General features: G+C 44.6%; 1 protein-coding gene across 1 annotated transcript in view; it reads right to left on the bottom strand.

Moving 5' to 3' along the window:
- Nucleotides 1-2,426: 2,426 nt before the first annotated feature.
- The window catches only part of GALNT10 (polypeptide N-acetylgalactosaminyltransferase 10), a 270,053-nt gene continuing 251,927 nt past the window's right edge, over nucleotides 2,427-20,552 (bottom strand). Inside the window, exons 9-12 of the mRNA XM_064278619.1 lie at nucleotides 14,855-15,076; nucleotides 13,146-13,262; nucleotides 7,273-7,422; nucleotides 2,427-6,539 (exon numbers count right to left, since the gene is read on the bottom strand). Coding sequence (XP_064134689.1) covers nucleotides 6,381-6,539; nucleotides 7,273-7,422; nucleotides 13,146-13,262; nucleotides 14,855-15,076 — 648 coding nt within the window. The 3' untranslated portion in view covers nucleotides 2,427-6,380. The remainder of the gene's footprint in view (nucleotides 6,540-7,272; nucleotides 7,423-13,145; nucleotides 13,263-14,854; nucleotides 15,077-20,552) is intronic.

The raw sequence follows: 20,552 nt of genomic DNA, 5'->3' as shown, positions 1-20,552 counted from the left end.
CAGCGAGCTGCTCTGCTCATCTTGGTGGCCTGCAGCCCCATACCAAGACCCAAACCCCAGAGGGTGGCACTGGAAGCACCATTCAAAATCTTGTCATTTTACTGCAGAAACTGAGGCCTGGTGTGTGTGTGGGAGGGTGAGGTGGGGCGGGGATGGGGCAGGACTCGCATATGTTGCTCTGAATTTGTTGCAGAGCTGGGCCAACCAGTGCTGTTTCCACCACATGGTGTTTATGTTGTTGTCAGGTGCCATGGAGCTGGATCCAACTCACAGCGACCCTGTGTACAATAGAACAAAACACTGCCTGGTTCTGTGCCACCCTCACAATCCTTGCTGTTTGAGCCCACTGTTGCAGCCACTGTGTCGATCCATCTCGTAGAAAGTCTTCCCCTTTTTTGCTGACCCTCTACTTTACCAAGCGTGATGTTCTTCTGCAGGGACTGGTTCCTCCTGATAATGCCTCCAAAGTATGTGAGACCAACTCTCACCATCCTTGCTTCTAAGAAGCATTCTGGCTGTGCTTCTTCTAAGACAGATTTATTTGTTCTTCCAGCAGTTCATGGCATATTCAACATTCCTCACCAACACCATAATTCAAATGTATCAATTCTTCTTCGGTCTTCGTTAATTGTCCAGCTTTTGCACGTATATGAGGTGGCTGAAAATATCATGGCTTGGGTCAGCCGCACCTTAGTCCTCAAAGTGATACCTTTGCTTTTGAACACTTTAAAGAGATCTTTTGCAGCAGATTAGCCCAATTCAATATGTTGTTTGATTTCTTGACTGCTGTTTCTATGGGTGTCGGTAGATCCAAGTAAAACAAAATCCTTGACAACTTTGATATTTTCTCTCTTTATCATGATGTCGCTTATTGGTCCAGTTGTGAGGATTTTTGTTTTATGTTCAGTGAGGTGTAATCCATACTGAAGGCCATGGTCTTTAATCTTCATCAGTAAGTGCTTCAAGTCCTCTTTACTTTCAGCAAGCAAGGCTGTGTCATCTGCATATTGCAGGTTGTTAATGAGTCTTCCTCCAATCCTGATGCCCCATTCTTTTTCATATAGTCCAGCTTCTCAGATTATTTGCTCAGCATACAGACTGAAAAGTATGGTGAAAGGATACAACCCCGATGCACACCCTTCCTGATTTTAAACCATGCAGGATTCCCTTGTTCTGTTCAAACGACTGCCTCTTGGTCTATGTACAGGTTCCTCATGAGCACAATTAAGTATTCTGGAATTCCCATTCTTTGCAATGTTACCCATAATTAGTTATGATACACACAGTCAAATGCCTTTGCATAATCAATAAAACACAGGTAAACATCTTTCTGGTATTCTCTGCTTTCAGCCAGGATCCATCTGACATCAGCAATGATATCCCTCATTCCACATCCTCTTCTGAATCTCGCTTGAATTTCTGGCAGTTCCCTGTTGATGCACTACTGCAATGGTTTTTGAATGATCTTCAGCAAAATTTTTCTTGCATGTGGTATTAATGGTATTGTTTGATAATTTCTGCATTCTGTTGGATCACCTTTCTTTGGATGGATACAAACATGGATCTCTTCCAGTCATTTGGCCTGGCAGCTCTCTTCCAAATTTCTTGGCATAGATGAGTGAGCGCTTCCAGTGTTGCATCCATTTGTTGAAACATCTCAACTGGTACCCCACTAATTCCTGGAGCCTTGTTTTTTGCCATTGCCTTCAGTGCAGTTTGGACTTCTTCCTTCAGTACCATAGGTCCTTGATTATATGCTACCTCTTGAAATGGCTGAAGGTTGACCACTTATGTTTGGTACAGTGACTCTGTGTATTTCTCCCATCAGCTTTTGATGCTTCCTGTGTTGTTGGGCCAACCAGTGCTGTTCCCACCGCATAGTATTAGCCAAACCTAATACCCAACAGCATCAAAATTTTTTGGTAAGCAAGGACTTGTGGCTGATGGGGTGAATATCAGGAATGAGTTAAGCTTATTTCATATTGTTACTGCCCTCTATAAACCCTCCATTCTTGAGTACAGAGTGTAAGTCCCTTCATGAGCTGCCCTGCCTACCTCTTTGAGCTCATCTCCTTTGGTTCCTCCAACACTAGTCCTCCAATAATAGCTGTTCCTTCTGCCTGGAACACTCTTACCCCAGATCACCTCTTGTCTCACTCTGTCATGCCTTTTGACCATCCTACCTAAAGTTGACCTCAGCCCAGTCTCTACAGTATCACTTGCTTTATATTCTTTACAGCCTTGTTACCATCTGAACTCAGCTTGGTTGTTTTAGATCTGCCTCCCCCTTGAGAATGATTACTCTTAAATTAGCCTGTCTTGTTCAGTACCAACAGAGTACCTGGCACTGAGTAGGTACTTGATAAATATTTGGAGAAATGACAGAAAGGAGACTGGCGCATGACAAGGAAAAAGCCAGAGACCGCTTTAGAGAAAGTCCAGAGGTTTACTCAACAAAAATCACAATTGTACATTGTAAGTCAATCCTTCACAAAGGCTCACCTTTCCAGGCAGGAGATGTTGGTGGCCTTGAGTTTTCTCTCTGGAATCCTAGTCTGGCTTCCCAAATATTCCCTGCCTGCAACCTTTTGGGATTCCTGTCTTCAAGACTATAACAGGGCAGGAGCCCAATTCTGCTGTCTGGAGCAGGTGAATTAAAGCCATTTTGGGAGCAGAGATCAAGAGGACCTTATCCCTTGGAATGTAAGTCCAATCCTTGCCCCAGAGGTGGCAGAGGCCTTGGCTCCAGATCAAGTTTCAACTAAAATATTACTTCAGTTTTCACAAAGAGCATCAGTTGAAAGCAGAGGAGTTCCAGGGCAGAAGCGCACTCCCTGCCCTTCTCTCACACTTGGAAATCTTCAGGAAATGTTGAAAATGCATGGCCTCCTAGGAATTACAAAAGATTACCCAACTATACAAACTAGGTCTCGTTGAAGCAAGGAATCCATTTATTAGTTACGAGTATAAAGTGCTTTGCCACACTAGCTTTGAGACTCTAGAGACTACAGAAATACAGATGCCCAGAAAGAAACATGGAGCCATTTAGACCACCTGTTTCTTAAGTGGAAAAAACAACTCAACTAAAAAAAGTGAACGTAATGTGCACTTTGGGGATCTGCATGCTACATCTTCAGCGAAGGCTGCTCTTTCTCCCCTGGATCTAACATGAAGTCCCGTCAGATCTCTTCTGAGGAGGTACCCACCTCTACCTCTGAGCTATTTCCTCCTAAAGGGGAGAATCGACAGTTCCTGAACCATTTTCAAAGTTGAAAAGGACCACACAGCACAAGCTCCATTGGAAGCATGAGGTGGAGTGGCTTTTCACAAATGTGCCTATAAATGGAGTCACCTTAAAGGCCTTGTCGTTACTTCAAAGATGCTGTCTGCATTCAGAAATGTTTCTGGAGTCCCCCTTTTGGAAAGGCTTTTTGTGGGTTACACTGTCAGATACTTTCTAGCTATAGCCTGTTTTGTAACTTCATCTGCAGAATAACAGCTTTAGAGGAATGGGGTCCCATTCTTACCCACTGGCCACCTAGCTGACCGCACCTCCACGGGTTCCTGCCTGAGCTTTCCTGAACACCAGCTGGGGGTGTGAGCAGGCATCTGAATTGAGACTGGTGGCTTTCAAAAAGGAGGCTAAAACAAGAGTGGTTTCATATTTTCAACCAGTTAGTTGGTCAGTCAATGAACTCCTCTCCTTCCCTCCCTCCCCTATTACTCATTTTGTTAAGGTCAAGTCCCAGGACCTAGTGATGTTATGTGGGCTCAGCAGCTACAAATGCCAGAGTGCTCAGGGGACCTGTCCAGCCCCATTGTGGGTATAAACCCAGGCTCGAACAGAGAACCAAAGGATGGGAAAGGGGAGGGCTGAAGACTACTTGCTTAGTGCTCCTGCTTTCCACGGGAATCCTGGCTGCACTGAGAACTCTGCTGTCCAGTGGGAGTGGGACCCTTTGGCAATCTAGTCAGTGCTTCCCCCACCCCCTCAATGGTGAGGGAAGGACACACACTGTATGGGGCTGGCATGGGGGCTGCAGGCATGGCTTCAAACAGGGCCCAGTGAGGTAATGCAGGGCCCTCTCCCAGGGGCTGCTGAGGCCCTTCCAGGCCAGGGACTGAGTGAAGGGTCCAGCTGCTTTGTTAATTTGTGGTTTTGCTCCCACAAACTGAAACCACTCTTGCCTCTGGCCTTTGGGGCCCCTCAGTTTCAATCCCACTCTGGCCCCAACATCTCCTGCTTGAAATTGGACATTAGGAAATTAGACAGACACACTCACCCAAGAGGAACTGCATATACCACCAACCCCACCCCCCCAACACTGCCCTATTATGTTTGTCTAGCAAGGCACTAGGAAATGGTTCAAGTTTTGGGATTTACTATACATTTGCATTTTTTTCTTCTTAAAAGGCACAGTTTTATTTTAATGATGCTGCATTGCTCTCCTATGAGGACTCCTGACTCAACCTTCCAAATGGCCACATGCTTCTTAAGAGTCTAGAAGGGGCTCATCTTTTGACTCCCTTCTACACAGCACCACTCCTAAAGGTGTAGCACTCGAATGGAATAGGACGCTAGGGACCAAGAAGCTTCACAAACACAGGGGCTGCCTCTCCTGCCCCAGGGGGCCCTAGCAGAGTTGTGCTGGGGCTATGTCGAAGGGCTCCTTTGCCAGCTATGCGTTTAATTGGGGTGGTGGTCTGGCTGGAGTCTTTACTGCACCCTGCCCCCCCGCCACCGCAGATAATTTATGGCCTTGAGATCTGCCAGCATCTCAAAGGTAGATTCGTGGCTCTGTTCCCAAATTTATGTCTCAGTTATTTAACTTGCAATTCGCACAACCAATTCTAATTGGAATACTGACTTCAAGCACTTGCTAGGCTAGCTGGTGGAGGCCAGTAGGTTGTGGAATGCAGGTTGGTTGCAGAGATGGTTTCTATTGGTTTGGGAGCCCCCTGGGAGGTGACCATCAAAGCAAAAGGTAAACCTGAAGTACTGGCATGGAGCTGCATGCACACCTGGCCTCAGGACACTGGGTTCTTTCCCCGTGGCAAATGAGACTGCAGCTGGGATGGTGGTGGGGAGGCTCCAGGACTTCTGCCTCCGCAGAGCACCAAGGCAGAGCAGACCTCTAGTATGAGCTGATGGACACACAGGCCCCCGATGTCTCCCTGCCCCAAACACCAACCTTGGATTTCACAGCTTATCTCTTGGCTGGGGGCTGCCCTGGCTGGCTGCTTTAATCACAGCATTCTAGAAATACATACTGGATGCTAGAATACCAGAATCCTGTGTTGAATCCTAGAGTGTGTGATCGGATGACACAATTCTCTAACGGATTCTAGAATTCTACTGAGAACCAGAACCATGATGAGGTCAGAGGTGAGGTGTCTTACCCATGGTCCAACCCCAGGTCTCCAGACTTTGTCCAGTGAGCACCTCTGTTCCTCTCTTAAGGCAAGTAATTGCCAGGGAGAGAGAGAGAAATGGAAGCATGGATTGGGAAGTCAGCCAGCATTCCCCATCTGGAGGTCTCCTCCTAGGTCTTTTCCATGGGCCCGAAGGCATCTGAAACACGGCCGTGAGGAGCCGTTGGGGGAGCTGTCTTTGTGCTAGGAGAGCTCTGGAACAGACAACTCACATACATAGAGACCAGGGGAGACATCCTGTATGTCCATGGCTGCAAAAGACTGTCTGAGATTCCTCTTCTGACCCCATGCCTGGCAGCTGGCCAGTGCTCAGCATCAAATGCTCTGAGGGCCAGGGTGTGGCCTCTGAGTGAATCACCTGGGGCTGTGACAGAACAGAAGCTGGGCAGGCACTGCCCTGCAGAAAGTAAAGGCAAAAACCAGTGGCCCAGAGGAGGGGCTTTTCCCTTCTTCTGTGGATGGGTGGCATTGGTGCTGTTAAAATCTACCCCAAACAGGCAAATTTCGCCTGATTTTCTAAAGGACCGTTAGGTATGGTAGCCACCTGAGGGCTGGACAACCTTGCAGACTCATTTCTGGGCATTCTAGGACTGCCCCGGCATATCTCCAGTGGGATGCTCTGGGGACGTGGTGACAAAGTTGAACAGGCCCTCCAGTGTTCCTGTGGTGCCAGCAGGGGTTAAAACAGGCTCAGCTCTCTCCTGGGGCCTCTTGTGGGGTCTGTTTCCCACCACGCCTCCAAGACACAAGGGCTGAAGGACCAAGAAGACACCGTGCTGTGGCTCTGGGAGGCCTGGGCGGCGTGGCTGCAAGAGCCCCCTTTGCCCTGAACTGCATGGCCAGCACCTGTTACATCGGGGAGCCCAGGGAGCCCTCGCCTCCCCCAGGAAAGGAAGGCTGCAGTGAGGGTGGGGACCCTGCCAGGCCGGCCAAGGGGATGCCAGGGTTCAGTTTCGATTGAATTTTTCCAAGACTGTCGCGTTGGTGTGTTCAAACAGCCATTGCTGGGTGAGAGAGGAGGGGTTGCAGGTATTCATGAAGATCCTGTGGTCACTTTCACTGCAGTCCATGCAGCTGCCACTGATGGGGTGGTAGAGGGTCTTGTCCTACAAAACAGGGAGGCTGTCAGGCGGGCAGCGCTGGGGACAGGAACAAACAACAGCAACGATAACAGCAGTAAGGAGTGAGGAAGTGGCTGGCTAGCTGCTCACCACTCATTTGGTTTTCCTCCTGAGCCTCCCTGGCAGTTGGCGCCACCATGTGGTTGAGTTCTGGCCACAGGGATGTGGGCAGAAGTGGTGCATACCACTTCCACGCCTGGGCCCGAAAGCTGCCCGTCTCCAGTGAAATTTCAGTGGTCCTCACGATGGCTTTTATTTTTATTTTTAATGGACTCGAGTAGCCAGCATTTAAGATTCTAGGAATGTCACAAAAAACTCTGGATTTCTGGCTTCTCTGGAACAACCAGAAAATTGGGCATGGTATATTTGTAGAATGAGTGAGTGAGCGCTACTGGGAGGTCCTACATTTCTTTTTTTTTTTAAACACAGTGTTAACCTTGATTCAGTTCTTTGTTGTTAGTTGCTGTCAAATCAATTCTGACCCATGGCGACCCCATGTGTGCAGAGCAGAACTGCCTCATAAGGTTTTTAAGGCTGTGACCTTGCAGAAGCAGATCACCTGGCCTTGCTTCTGAGGCACCTTACGGTGGGTTCAAACCTCCAACCTTTTGGTTAGTGGTCAAGTTCTTAACCGTTTGCACCAACCAGGCACTCTCCTGTACTGCTTTTTAAAAATCATGCTGGCTGCCCTGCTCTCCCGCACATATTCCTGACTTACCTCCCGGTATTTCCATAGCTGGTTGCCTTTCATGCTGTGACAGTCATACAGGGTGACTGGGCTGTTGTGGGAGATGGCGTCAAAGCAGAACTTCTTGGTATGCTGGGGGTCTCCAGGCCGGATGTCCTCTCTCCAGGTGAAGGTGAACACCTGTGCACACAGGGATGTCATGGGACATCAAAGCCAGGGACACTTTCATTTCTCGCCCCCGCCCTACCCCCCATTTCTTTGATCGTGGAACATTTTAAACACAGAGGTCCAGAGAAGAGTATATTGACCATACCTCCCATCCCAATCATCCAGCTTCAACAATTCACAGACACCCTTGTTACAGCTATATCCTCACAAATACCCCTCACTCCACATTATTTTGAAGCAAATTCTAGATATGATCACGTCATGTCAGGTGTAAGTACTTCAGTAAGTACCACATAACTATGAAAAGTTATCAATAATTTCTTTTCAATTAGAATATTTTATTGTATTTTCAGTGAACGTTTATATGGCAAATTAGGTTCCCACTTAAACAATTCATACACAATTAGTTCAGTTACATTTTTTCACAGTGTGTCAACTTTCTCGTTTCAATTCTGATTGTTCTGTTTCAAGTATCCAGTTTCCCTGCCCCCTTGACGTCTCATCTTTGCTTTTGAGTAAATGTTGACCATTTGGTCTCACAGAGATGATTTTTTAAAGAAGCACAGTACTCACAGATGATATTGTTTATTTTTTGAGCCAATCTGCTATTTAGCTAAAAGATGACCTCAGGGAATAATTTTTGTTAAAGGTTTGAAGAGTATCTCAGGTCGATAGTCTTGGGGAGTCCTCTAGTCTCAACTGGTCCAGTAAGTCTGGACATTTTGGGAATTTGAGTTCTGTTCCATATTTTTCTTCTATTCTGTCAGGGTCTATTTATCGTGTTCCTCATCAGAATGGTTCGTAGTGGTAGCTAGGTACCATCTAGTTCTTCTGGTCGCAGGATAGATGAGGTTGTGGTTTGTAATAGTCCTGTGGACTAGTTTCTTCTCTGAGTCTTTGGTTTCCTTTTTTCTCTTTCACTTTGGCTGTGTAGAGACCAATAGTTATATCTTACATAGCTGCTCGCAAGCTTTTAAGACCCCAGATGCTACTTGCTAAGCTAGCACATAGAACATAACCTTTACATTCCATATTGTGCCAATTGACTGAGTTGTCTCACAAGACTATGGCCCTAAGCCTTCAGACCCTGTAAACCAATCCTGTGAGGTGTTTGGTTAAGTCTAAGAAGTATCCATGTTTGTGACCCCTATGTGCTTTATCGTATATAAGAATATATACGGATACATACACTTACACATATATACACCTGCAATATAGATAAGTCTATATATGCCCAACCCATGTGTCTGTCAGTCTGTCATACTGTGGTGGCTTATGTGTTGCTGCAATGATGGAAGTTAACACGCTACTGGTATTTCAAATACCGCTAGGGTCACTGATGGTGGATAGGTTTTAGCTGAGCTTCCAGACTAATATAGACTAGGAAGAAGGACCTGGTGGTCTACTTCTGAAAAAATTAGCCAATGAAAACCTTATAAATAGCAGCAGAATACTGACTGACACAGTGCTGGAAGATGAGTGCCTCAGGTTAGAACGCACTCAAAATACGACTGAGGAAGAGCTGCCTCCTCAAAGTAGAGCTGACCTTAATGACGTGCACAGAGACAAGCTTTCGGGACCTTCATTTGCTGATGTGGCACGACTCAAAACGAGAAGAAACAGCTGCAAACATCCATTAATAATCAGAACATGGAATGTATGAAGTATGACTCTAGGAACACTGGAAGTCATCAAAAATGAAATGGAACACATCAACATCAATATCCTAGGTATTAGTGAGCTGAAATGGACTGGTATTGGCCATTCTTAATTGGACAATCATACAGTATACTATGCCAGGAATAACAAATTGAAGAGGACTGGCGTTGTAGTCACTGTCAAAAAGAACATTTCAAGATCTGTCTTGGAAGAAGTATAGCCAGAATGTTCCTTAGAAGCAAAGATGGCGAGACTACATCTCACATACTTTGGACATGTTATCAGGAGGGACAAGTCCCTGGAAAAGGACATCATGCTTGGTAAGGTAGAGGGTCAGTGAAAAAAGGAACACCCTTGATGAGATGAATTGACACGGTGGCTGCAACAATGGGCTCAAGCTTAACAACAATTTTGAGGATGGTGCAGGATTGGGCAGTGTTTCGTTCTGTTATACAAAGGGTCACACTATGAGTCGAAACTGACTCAACTGCATCTAACAACAACAACGTGGTGAATCACATTGATTGATTTTCTAATGTTACAACAATCATGCATTCCTACAAAAAATCAAAAAACCAAACCCAGTGTCGTTGAGTTGATTCCGACTCATAGTGACCCTATAGGACAGAGTAGAACTGCCCCATAGAGTTTCCAAGGAGCGCCTGGCAGATTCGAACTGCTGACACTTTGGTGCACAGCCGTAGCACTTAACCACTACGCCACCATGCATTCCTAGGATAAATCATATTTGGTCATGATGTATTATCCTTTTTATATATTGTTGGGTATGATTTTCCAAAATTTTGTATAAATTTTTGCATCTATGTTCATGAAATATATTGGTCTGTGGTTTTTTTGTAATGTTGTTGTCTGGGTTTAGTATCAGGATAATGCTGGCCTCACAGAATGAATTAGAATGTATTCTCTCCTTTACAATATTCTGGAAGAATTTTCATAGAACTGGTAACATTTCTTGTTTACATATTTGATACAATTCATCACTGAAGCTACACAGCCTGGATTTTTTGTTTTTGTAGGAGGCTTTTAATTTCAATGTCAATTTCTTTAATAGGGTTATTCAGGTTATCTATTTCTTCATGAGTCAGCTTTAGCAGTTTGTGTCTTTAAGTAAATTTGTCTATTTCTCCTAAGTTGTCAGATTTATTGACATAAAATTGTTCTTAATATTCTCTTATCACCCTTTTAATACTTATAGAATCTTTATAGTTATGTCATATGTCTCATTGCTGATATTAGACTTTGTATCTTCTTTCTTTTTTTCCTGACCATTCTGGCTAGAGGTTTATCAATTTTTTTTTTTCTTTTTTAAATTGTGCTTTAGGTGAAAGTTTACAGAGCAAATTAGTTTCTCATTCAACAATTTATATACAAATTATTTTGTGACATTGGTTGCAATCCCTGCAATGTGTCAACATTCTCCCCTTCCCGACCCTAGGTTCCCTGTTTCCATCCATCTATTCATGTTTCCTGTCCCTTCCTGCCTTCTCCTCATGGCTTTTGGGCAGGTGTTGCCCATTTATTCTAGTATACCTGATTGAACTAAAAAGCACATTCCTCACGTCTGTTATTGTTTGTTTTGTAGACCTATCTTTGGCTGAAGGATGAACTTTGGGAGTGGCTTCAGTTCTGAGTTAAAAGGGTGTCCAAGGGCCATAGTCTCGGGGGTTCCTCCAGTCTCTGTCAGACCAGTAAGTCTGGTCTTTTTTGTGTGTGTGAATTTAAATTTTGTTGTACATTTTTCTCCTGCTCTGTCCAGGACCCTCTATTGTGATCCCTGTCAGAGTGGTTGGTGGTAGCTGGGCACCATCTAGTTGTTTTGGGCTCAGTCTGGTAGAAGCTGTGGTACTTGTGGTCCATTAGTCCTTTGGGCTAATACTTCCCTTGTGTCTTTGGTTTTCTTTATTCTCCTTTGCTCTGGATAGGATGAGACCAGTAGATACATTTTAGATGGTCACTTACAAGCTTTTAAGACCCCAGATGCTACTCACCAAAGTGGGATGTAGAAGATTTTCTTTATGAACTATGTTATGCCAATTGACCTAGAAGTTCCCTGTGACCAAGGTTTATCAATTTTATTGGCTGTCTCAAAGAGCTTGCTTTAGGTTTCATTGATCTTTCCCTATTGTTTTTCTGTTTTGTTGTTCACTTATTTCCACTCTGATCTTTAGAACTTCTTTCCTTCTCGTTACTTTGGTTCTATTTGCTTTCCTTTTTCTAGTTTCTCAAGTCATTTATTTGAGATCTTTCCTAATGTAGGCATTTAGTGCTGTAAATTTTCCCCTATGTACTGCTTTAACAGCATCCTACAAATTCTGACATGTTGTGTTTTCATTTTCATCCAGTTCAAAATCCTTTCTAATTTCCCCTTTGATTTCTTGTTTAATCCATGGGTTATTTAGAAGTGTGTTATTTAGTTTCCAAATATTTGGGGATTTTAAGAAATCTTTCTTTTATTGGTTTCTAATTCCACTATGGCAAGGGAACATATTTTATATGACTTGAATCCTTTTAAATTTGTTGAATCTTGTTTTACGTCCCAGAATAGGGTCTGCTTGGCAATTGTTCCCTGTGCACTTGAGAAGAATGTGTATTTTGCTGCGGTTTGATGGAATGTTCTAGAATTGTTGATCTGGCCATGTTCCTGATATCTACTATATCCTTATTTTCTCCTATTAATTATTGAGACAACGGTACATCATATCATGTTTCAGTACCCTGATGTGTTTTAGACTCACATTTCTCCCTTCACAGGTTCATAGAAACTCTCTGCTCAGGATGGCTGAGGTTCCAGGGGGAATACGTTCCACTCGGCTAGTTTGCCATTTTTCCCTTCTCAGAAGGCAGACACTGGCCTAGCCATAAACCCAGTACTGTGTTGTTGCTTGTTTCAGTGGGCATTAGTGTGGACTGCCTGCCACACTCTAGGCTGTCTGAGGACTAGCTCCCTGCGTACCCTCTATCCAGGCCCTGTGCTCTTCCTGGTCTCATTGGGGCTCTGGGGGTGAGTGGCAGTGGGGAGCAACCACATACTATCTTGCAGAACTCAGAATTAGTCAGGGAGAGCCACAGTGTAATAAGAATTGTTATCAAGAAAGGATGAGGCAGAGTGAGAAGCATTTCAGAGGAGGGACAGACACAGTGAGTCTGGGGTCTGTGCCAGGCCGAGAAGTGGTGCTGCCCATTCTCAACATGTGTCCGTGCACCCCTAGCTTCTACATTCTTTGTCTACAGAGGACCCACATTACTATGCTTATCAGTGTATGCTTCCAAAATGCCAGCAACAGCTATAATTACAAGGAGACTGTAAGAATGTATCCAAGAACCCAGATTCAGTGGATTCTGGGTTTCTTAACATTTGATTAACTGCTCTGAGGAAGGGATCACAGAAAACTAAACGCAGTTTCTCAAAGAAGGTGGCGGCTTTTCCTACAAGGCTGGCTTACCCTCCTCATTCTTTTGGTAATATCCCTTGGGGAGTAACCCCTTAAGAAGCCCCTCCCACTCTACTATCATTCAGGTGAGGCTGACCATGCCCCTGGGAGTGGGCATATTACCCAGGCTTGGCAATACGAGGACTGTACCACCTTGCCAACAGTAATTGGCTGAGAGGAGCCAAAGCGTGAGCGCCCAGGGCTCTTCCTTAGCTCCTGAAGAGACACGCCTCTCCACTGGGAGATGAGAAGCCTCAGCTGTCAACCCCACCTGGGAAGGGCTAGGCTAAGAATGAAGCAGCAGAGAGGCAAGTGAAATTGAGACCCTGTAGAGATCCAAAAGACATGTCTAGACTTCAGTGACATGAGCCAATAAATCCCTCTTTTTGCTGAAGGCCATTTGGGCTGGGTGCTAGTCATTTGTAACCAAAGCAGTCTAGATTGACGGTTTTATTGCAGAGTGAAGGCCTCCTCTTCCATGGTGCTCTTATAAAGTTATCTCCTGACACTCTTTGTTCTTCATTGCTGACCCATGGCCTCTCCCTCCAGCCCTGACCATGTGAGCACTCCAGGCTGCAGACAGGATGGAGCATCCAGCTGCCATCCTCGGGGAACAGCCCTTACCTGCATGTTGTTCCAGGCAGCCTCCCCGCGACCCCGTACACAGCTCTCTAGCCTCAGTGGGGAACCCAAGGCCCCGTGCTTCGTGTCTGCACACAGTCCGGTGCCCACACTGCGGATCTAGAAGGGAGGAGGGGAGGAAAGGACCAGTGAGGCACCTCAAGGCACCCACATAGGCCCCTGCTGAGGTGGGAGGAGGGAGCCAGGGCAGAGACGTTAGATGGGGTGAACTCTGAGTTGTCTTCATAAAGCTTGCCCTGGGTTGTTGGAAGTGCCTGGAGACTCTCAGTAAAGGAGTACTCAGTCAACACAGAGCAGCTCCTCAGAACACTGGTCTGTTCTGAGCACTCAGTCACTGTAGGGGTGGTGGTACTGGAGGTGACAGGTTGTTGAAATGTAGACTCCCTGACCCTGCTTCCAGAGAATTTGATTCGGTAGGCCCAGGAATCAAATTTTGCCCCTGTTAAGGATTGAATTGTGTCCCCCAAAATATGTATTGAATTCCTGGCCCTTGTACCTGTGGATGTGATCCTGTTGAGAAACAGCGGTTCTCTTTAGTTATGTTAATGAGGTCCTACCACTGCAGGGTGGGTCCTAAACCTAATTACTCCTGAGGTATAGAAAGACCAGAGTAGACACGCACACAGGGGGAAGACAGATGCCATGTGACAATTGTTTACAAGCTGAGGGACCAAGGAATGCTCTGTCTACTGGCAAGGAAGCAATCAACAGGGCTGAGACCCTGATTTGGACTTTTAGCCTCCAGAAGTATGAGGAAAAATAAGTTCCTATTCATAAAGCCACCCACTTGTGGAATCTGTTATAGCAGCACTGGGAAACTAAGACAGCCCCCATTCCAGGTAACCCAGGTACAGGTGGTCCAGGGGCTGTGCCCTGAAAAACCACCCTGTCTATGACTGAGTAACTGGGGGCACTGACAGGTCCGAGAGGTCATGCTTTCTGTTCAAACCAGAGCTTGCTTTGAACACACAAAGGAGGCAGTAGCATTCTGAGAAACAAGAACAACCAAGGAACCCTTTCATATCCTGTCTTACTTCCCTGTATAAGCCCATCGCTACACAGCAAATGATGACATACGAGGACAGGAAAGCAGGACCACCCACAGTTCCTTTTCATTGCATCCTTCCTCACTCATCAGTAAGCTGAAGGTAGAGAGTACTGGGAGAACGTGCGCATTCTCAAGAAGTAAAATAAAACCAGTTGAGTTAGTTTTGTGCAGTGTTTCTACTATTCGGGTAAGACTGAAATATGTATGCCTAGAACCTGTTGCCATCAAGTCCATTCTGACTCATAGTGACCCCATAGAACAGAGTGGAGCTGCCCCATAGACCTTCCAAGGAGTAGCTGGTGAATTCAAACTGCCGACCAGGGCTCCCATATGCATAGATGAGGCGTGAAACACAGATCATGTAATTTCAGTGATTCTGCACGTGTGAAACACTCATATTTGTACTGAAAACTGGCACTGCATAACGTAAAGATGAACGGTAAAATTTAAACTTCATAACTCAGAACGTTAAATAGCAAATAAAAAACATCGTGGCGAGAGAGAGAGAACATGGAAGAAAGGAAAAAGTTTTATATTTCATGCCTTTAACGGCACCTTTTTCCTATTTACGAACAAGAAGCCTGTGTGTTCATTTTGCACTGGGCCCCGTAAACGATGCGCCGGCCCTCTCCTGCGGACTCACCTCCCCCCAGGCCGCTGCTGGAGGCTCCACGGGCGGGTAGAACTTGGGCAGGTCCCAGGCGATCTTGGTCATAAACCACTTGAAACTCTTGCAGTTCAGGGAGCTGCGGAGCTTCTTCTGGGCGGCTACGTCCCCAGCGGAGAGGTGGCGGTACTCAGGCCGGCGCTGGTAAATATACTCGGCATACTCGTCCATCCACACTTCAGCCACTCGCTTAAGGTTCTGGAAGACAAGAGGCAGGTGGAAGGTCAGGCCCCCTGAGGAACCAAGGCCGGATAGGTGCAGAGTCCTGGCAGGTGGAGGCCAGACTTTCATATTTTATGTTGCATTGATACAGAAATAAAAATCTCACGGTTTCTGAGGCCATCTGTGTGTTTTTAGGGAGCCCTCGTGGCACAATGGTTAAACACTCAGCTGTGAATTGAAAGGTCGGCAGTTGGAACCCACCCAGTGGCTCTGCGGGAGAAAGACCTGGCGATGTGCTCCCATAAAGATTACAGCCTAGGAAACCCCTATGGGGAAGTTTTAGTCTGTCACGAGGGGTCACTATGACTCAAAAATCAACTCAATGTTACCTAACAACAACATATTATTATTTATGTAAGTTTTAAGGATATTACAATATACAGTTGAGTAACGGACCACTATTACTTTTGCTTGTCCATCTTCCATCTCCCCCTTTTGCAGTCTAGTGACAGTCCTCAAATTTTCCTCTGGGGAAACACCCCTGTCCCATTCTCGGTTCCTGTGGTTTGAGGTAGAGCCTTATGGCCTGGCCTGGCCAGTGTGACTATAGAGACCCCTGACCGCAGGAAGGGGTCGGCAGTGGACATTTGACTCAAGCCAAGCCAGTCAGGACCAATGGGCATTGGCCCTGAAATTTTTGCTGAAACTATGGGAAGAACTGCTCTATTTCTGCTGGGATTGCTGGCTAAGATGCCAGCCAGAGCCACCACATGATAAAAGCCTGTTCAAAGATGAAGTCCACCTGAATGAAGCAGAGCCAAGGGCTAGAGGTGCATATTCCTCCTTTGGGCCCAGTCTACCTCAAGACTTTCTAATTACATGAGCCAGTTAATTCTTTTTGCATAAGCCAACTTCAGTTGGGTTTCTGTCATTTTCATCTAAATAAGCTCTAATCAAGTCATACAGTGAAAACAAATTGTAATTTGCAACTAAAAGGTATAATTCCACCAGCAACTGGGATATGTAATAGTCCTTTTAGGTAAGAAGGCTGCTTTTACTTTTATCATGAAGCCCAAGGATAATTGGTTAAAAAAGAATATGTCAACCATATTATTGGCAAGCAGAGGCAGCAGGCGAGGAAACATCCTGTTTGTGAGCCAACTTGGGGATAGAGGAGTAAATTACCGATGAAAATTCCTCATTCCATCTGCAGCATGGATACTGCCCATTAAGAACCTTTGACAGTTGGAACTTTAGGGGGAAACTTCCTGCTCCAAAACAGAGTCCTCCAACCCCTACCTATTGCTAGAAATCCCCCCATACTTAATTCTCCAGGATCTACCTCTATCATAGTTTTTTTTCTTTTGCAATTCAAAGTACTCTCTAAAACATAAAGCAGAGTTAGCCCTTTAGGCTGGTATCAGTCATTTACACCTAAGTACAAATGGCTGCTCTGGGAGAAGGTAAGGCAGGAGTCAGCAAATGTTTTCTGCAGGGCTTCCAACCTGTTAGTTCTGGTTCAAACCCCTGCTGATAATTTGCATTTCCACCCCAGATATACTGAATCAGAATCTACATTTTAACAAGATCCCCACATGATTCTTATGTATGATAAAATTTGAGAACCACTGCTCTACTAGTCATTCCCAGAATTGGTCCCTAACCAGCAGCATTAGCATCCTCTGGGAATGTGTTAGAAATGCAAATTCTCAGCAAGGGTTTGAGCAGGACTGGACTAGTTCAAAGCCCTGGCTTTCTGTAAAGGGCCAGGTAGTTTGCAAAGGGCCAGGTAATCTGGAAACATTTTGCAGACCATATGGTCTCTCTGTTAGATACTCAACTCTGACATAGCTCTAAAGTGTTCCTAACAATGTATAAATGAATAGGTGAAAAAAAAAAAAAAAAGGCTGGGTTCTAATACAACTCTATGGGCAATGAAATTTGACTTTAATGTGTCATAGTCTTCTTTTTAAAAAAATTTTCCCCAACTATTTAAAATGTCCCCCATGTGTCTGTCAGTTTGTTGTACTGTGGGGGCTTGTGAGTTGCTGTGATGCTGGAAGCTATGCCACCAGTATTCATATACCAGCTGAGTCACCCATGGAGGACAAGTTTCAGCTGAGCTTCCAGACTAAGACAGACTAGGAAGAAGGACCCTGCAGTCTACTTCTGAAAGGAATTAGCCAGTGAAAACCTTATGAATAGCAGCGGAACACTGTCTGTTATAGTGCTGGAAGATGAGCCCCCCAGGTTGGAAGGCACTCAGAAGATGACTGGGGAAGAGCTGCCTTTTCAAAGTAGAGTTGACCTTAATGATGTGGATGGAGTAAAGCTGTCGGGACCTTCATTTGCTGATGTGGCATGACTCAAAATGAGAAGAAACAGCTGTAAACATCCATTAAGAATCAGAACCTGGAATGTATGAATTATGAATCTAGGAAAATTGGAAATCATCAAAAATGAAATGAAATGCATAAACATCGATATCCTAGGCATTAGTGAGCTGAAATGGACTGGTACTGGTCATTCTGAATTGGACAATCATATGGTCTACTATGCTGGGAATGACAACTTGAAGATGAATGGCGTTGCATTCACTGTCAAAAAGAACATTTCAAGATCTATCCTGAAGTACAAAGCTGCAGTGATAGGATGATATCCATATGCCTACAAGGAAGACCAGTTAATATGACTATTATTCAAATTTATGCACTAACCACTAAGGCCAAAGATGAAGAAATTGAACATTTTTACCAGCTTCTGCAGTCTGAAATTGATCAAACATGCAATTAGGATGCACTGATAATTACCGGTGACTGGAATGTGAAAGTTGGAAACAAAGAAGGATTGGTAGTTGGAAAATATGGCCTTGGTGATAGAAACAATGCCAGAGATCACATAATAGAATTTTGCAAGACCAATGACTTCTTCATTGCAGATACCTTTCTTCACCAACGTAAATGGTGACTATACACATGGATCTGCCAGATAGAGTACACAGGAACGAAATCAACTACGTCTGTGGAAAGAGATGATAGAAAAGCTCAGTATCATCAGTTAGAACAAAGCCAGGGGCCAACTGTGGAATGGACCATCAATTGCTCATATGTGATTTCAAGCTGAAACTGAAGAAAATTAGAAAAAGTCCAGGAGAGCTAAAGTACAACCTGAGTAATATCCCACCTGAATTTAGAGACCATCTCAAGAATAGATTTGATGCGTTGAACACTAATGACTGAAGATCAGACGAGTTGTAGAATGACATCAAGGACAGCACACACAAGAAGGCAAGAGGTCATTAAAAAGACAGAAAAGAAAGAAAAGACCAAAATGGATGGCAGAAGACTTTGAAACTTGTTCTTGAACATCGAGCAGCTCAGGAAGAAATGAAGTAAAAGAGATGAACAGGAGATTTCAAAGGGCGGCTCAAGAAGACAAAGACATGTATTATCGTGACATGTGCAAAGAGCTGGAGATAGAAAACAAAAAAGGAAGAACATGCTCTGCATTTCTCAAGCTGAAAGAACTGAAGAAAAAATTCAAGGCTAGAGTTGCAATAGTGAAGGATTCTATGGGGAAAATATTAAACGATGCAGGAAGCATCAAAAGAAGATGGAAGGAATACACAGAGTCATTATATCATAAAGAATTGGTTGACATTCAACTATTTCAAGAGGTAGCATATGATCAGGAACCGATGGTACTGAAGGAAGAAGTCCATGCTGCACTGAAGGTATTGGTGAAAAATAAGGCTCCAGGAATTGACGGATATCAACTGAGATGTTTCAACAAAAGGATGCAAAGCTGGAAGTGCTCACTCGTCTATGCCAAGAAATTTGGAAGACAGCTACCTGGCCAGCTGACTGCAAGAGATCCATATTTATGCCTATTCCCAAGAAAGGTGATCCAACGGAAAGTAGAAATTATCAAACAATATCATTAATATCACATGCCAGTAAAATTTTGCTAATGATCATTCAAAAACGGCTGCAGCAGTATATTGACAGGGAACTGCCAGAAATTCAGGCCAGATTCAGAAGAGGACGTGGAACTAGGGTATCATTGCTGATGTCAGATGGATTCTGGCTGAAAGCAGAGAACACCAGAAGGATGTTTACCTGTGTTTTATTGACTATGCAAAGGCATTCGACTGTGTGGATCATAACAAATTATGGATAACATTGCAAAAAATGTGAATTCCAGAACACTTAAGTGTGCTCATAAGGAACCTGTACATAGATCAAGAGGCAGTTGTTTGGACATAACAAAGAGATATCACATGGTTCAAAGTCAGCAAAGGCGTGTGTCAGGGTTGTATCCTTTCACCATTCCTATTTAATCTGTATGCTGAGCAAATAATCTGAGAAACTGGACTATATGAAGAAGAATGGGGTATCAGGATTAGAGGAAGACTCATTAACAACCTAGGTTATGCAGATATACAACACTGCTTGCTGAAAGTGAAGAGGACTTGAAGCACTTACTGATGAAGACCAAAGACCATAGCCTTCAGTATGGATTACATCTCTACATTAAAAAGAAAAATCCTCACAACTGGACCAATAAGCAACATCATGATAAGCAGGGAAAAGACTAAAGTTGTCAAGGATTTCATTTTACTTGAATCCACAATAAACACCCATGGAAGCAGTAGTCAAAAAATTAAAAGATGCATTGCATTGGGTAAATCTGCTGCAAAGGACCTCTTTAAAGTGTTGAAAAGCAAAGACATCACCTTGAAGACTAAGGTGCGCCTGACCCGAGCCATGGTATTTTCAATCGCATCATATGGACATGAAAGCTGGACAATGAATAAGGAAGACCAAAGAAGAATCGACGCCTTTTGAGTCGAGGTGCTGGCGAAGAATACTGAATATACCATGGACTGCCAAAAGGATGAACAAATCTGTCTTGGAAGAAGTACAACCAGAATGCTCCTTAGAAGAAAGGATGGCAACACTGCATCTTACATAGTTTGGACATGTTGTCAAGGAAGGGTCAGTCCCTGGAGAAGGACATCATGCTTGGTAAAGTAGACAGTCAGCAAAAAAGAGGAAGACCCTCAACAAGATGGATTGACACAGTGGCTGCAAAAATGGGCTCAAGCACGAAAATGATTGTGAGTATGGTGCAGGACTGGGCAGTGTTTCGTTTTGTGGTACACAGGGCTGCTATGAGTCGGAAATGACTTGATGACATCTAATAACAACAATTTGAAATGTAAGAATCATTCTTAGTTCACAGGCCATACAAAAACAGGTGGTGGGCTGAATTTGGCCTATGGGCTGTAGTTTGTGGACTCCTGAGTATGGAGGAAGGAAGGCAATATGAGGGAGGCCCTGGCACTGAAGATAAAATCTACCAACTCCTCAATTTTGCTGCCTCTGAGCTTGAGACCAGTAAACAACCGAATTTCCTTGCTGCTACCTTGTTCTGCCTGAGTGCTTAGGAGGTCAATGGTGGGCTGGCAAACCGCGTCATGCCTACCAGGTTGCTGCACTGACAGAGGCTG

This window comes from Loxodonta africana, chromosome 2, assembly GCF_030014295.1.
Source record: "Loxodonta africana isolate mLoxAfr1 chromosome 2, mLoxAfr1.hap2, whole genome shotgun sequence".
In the NCBI taxonomy this organism is placed as follows: Eukaryota; Metazoa; Chordata; class Mammalia; order Proboscidea; family Elephantidae; genus Loxodonta; species Loxodonta africana.
This window is presented reverse-complemented; position numbering and strand designations above follow the sequence as displayed.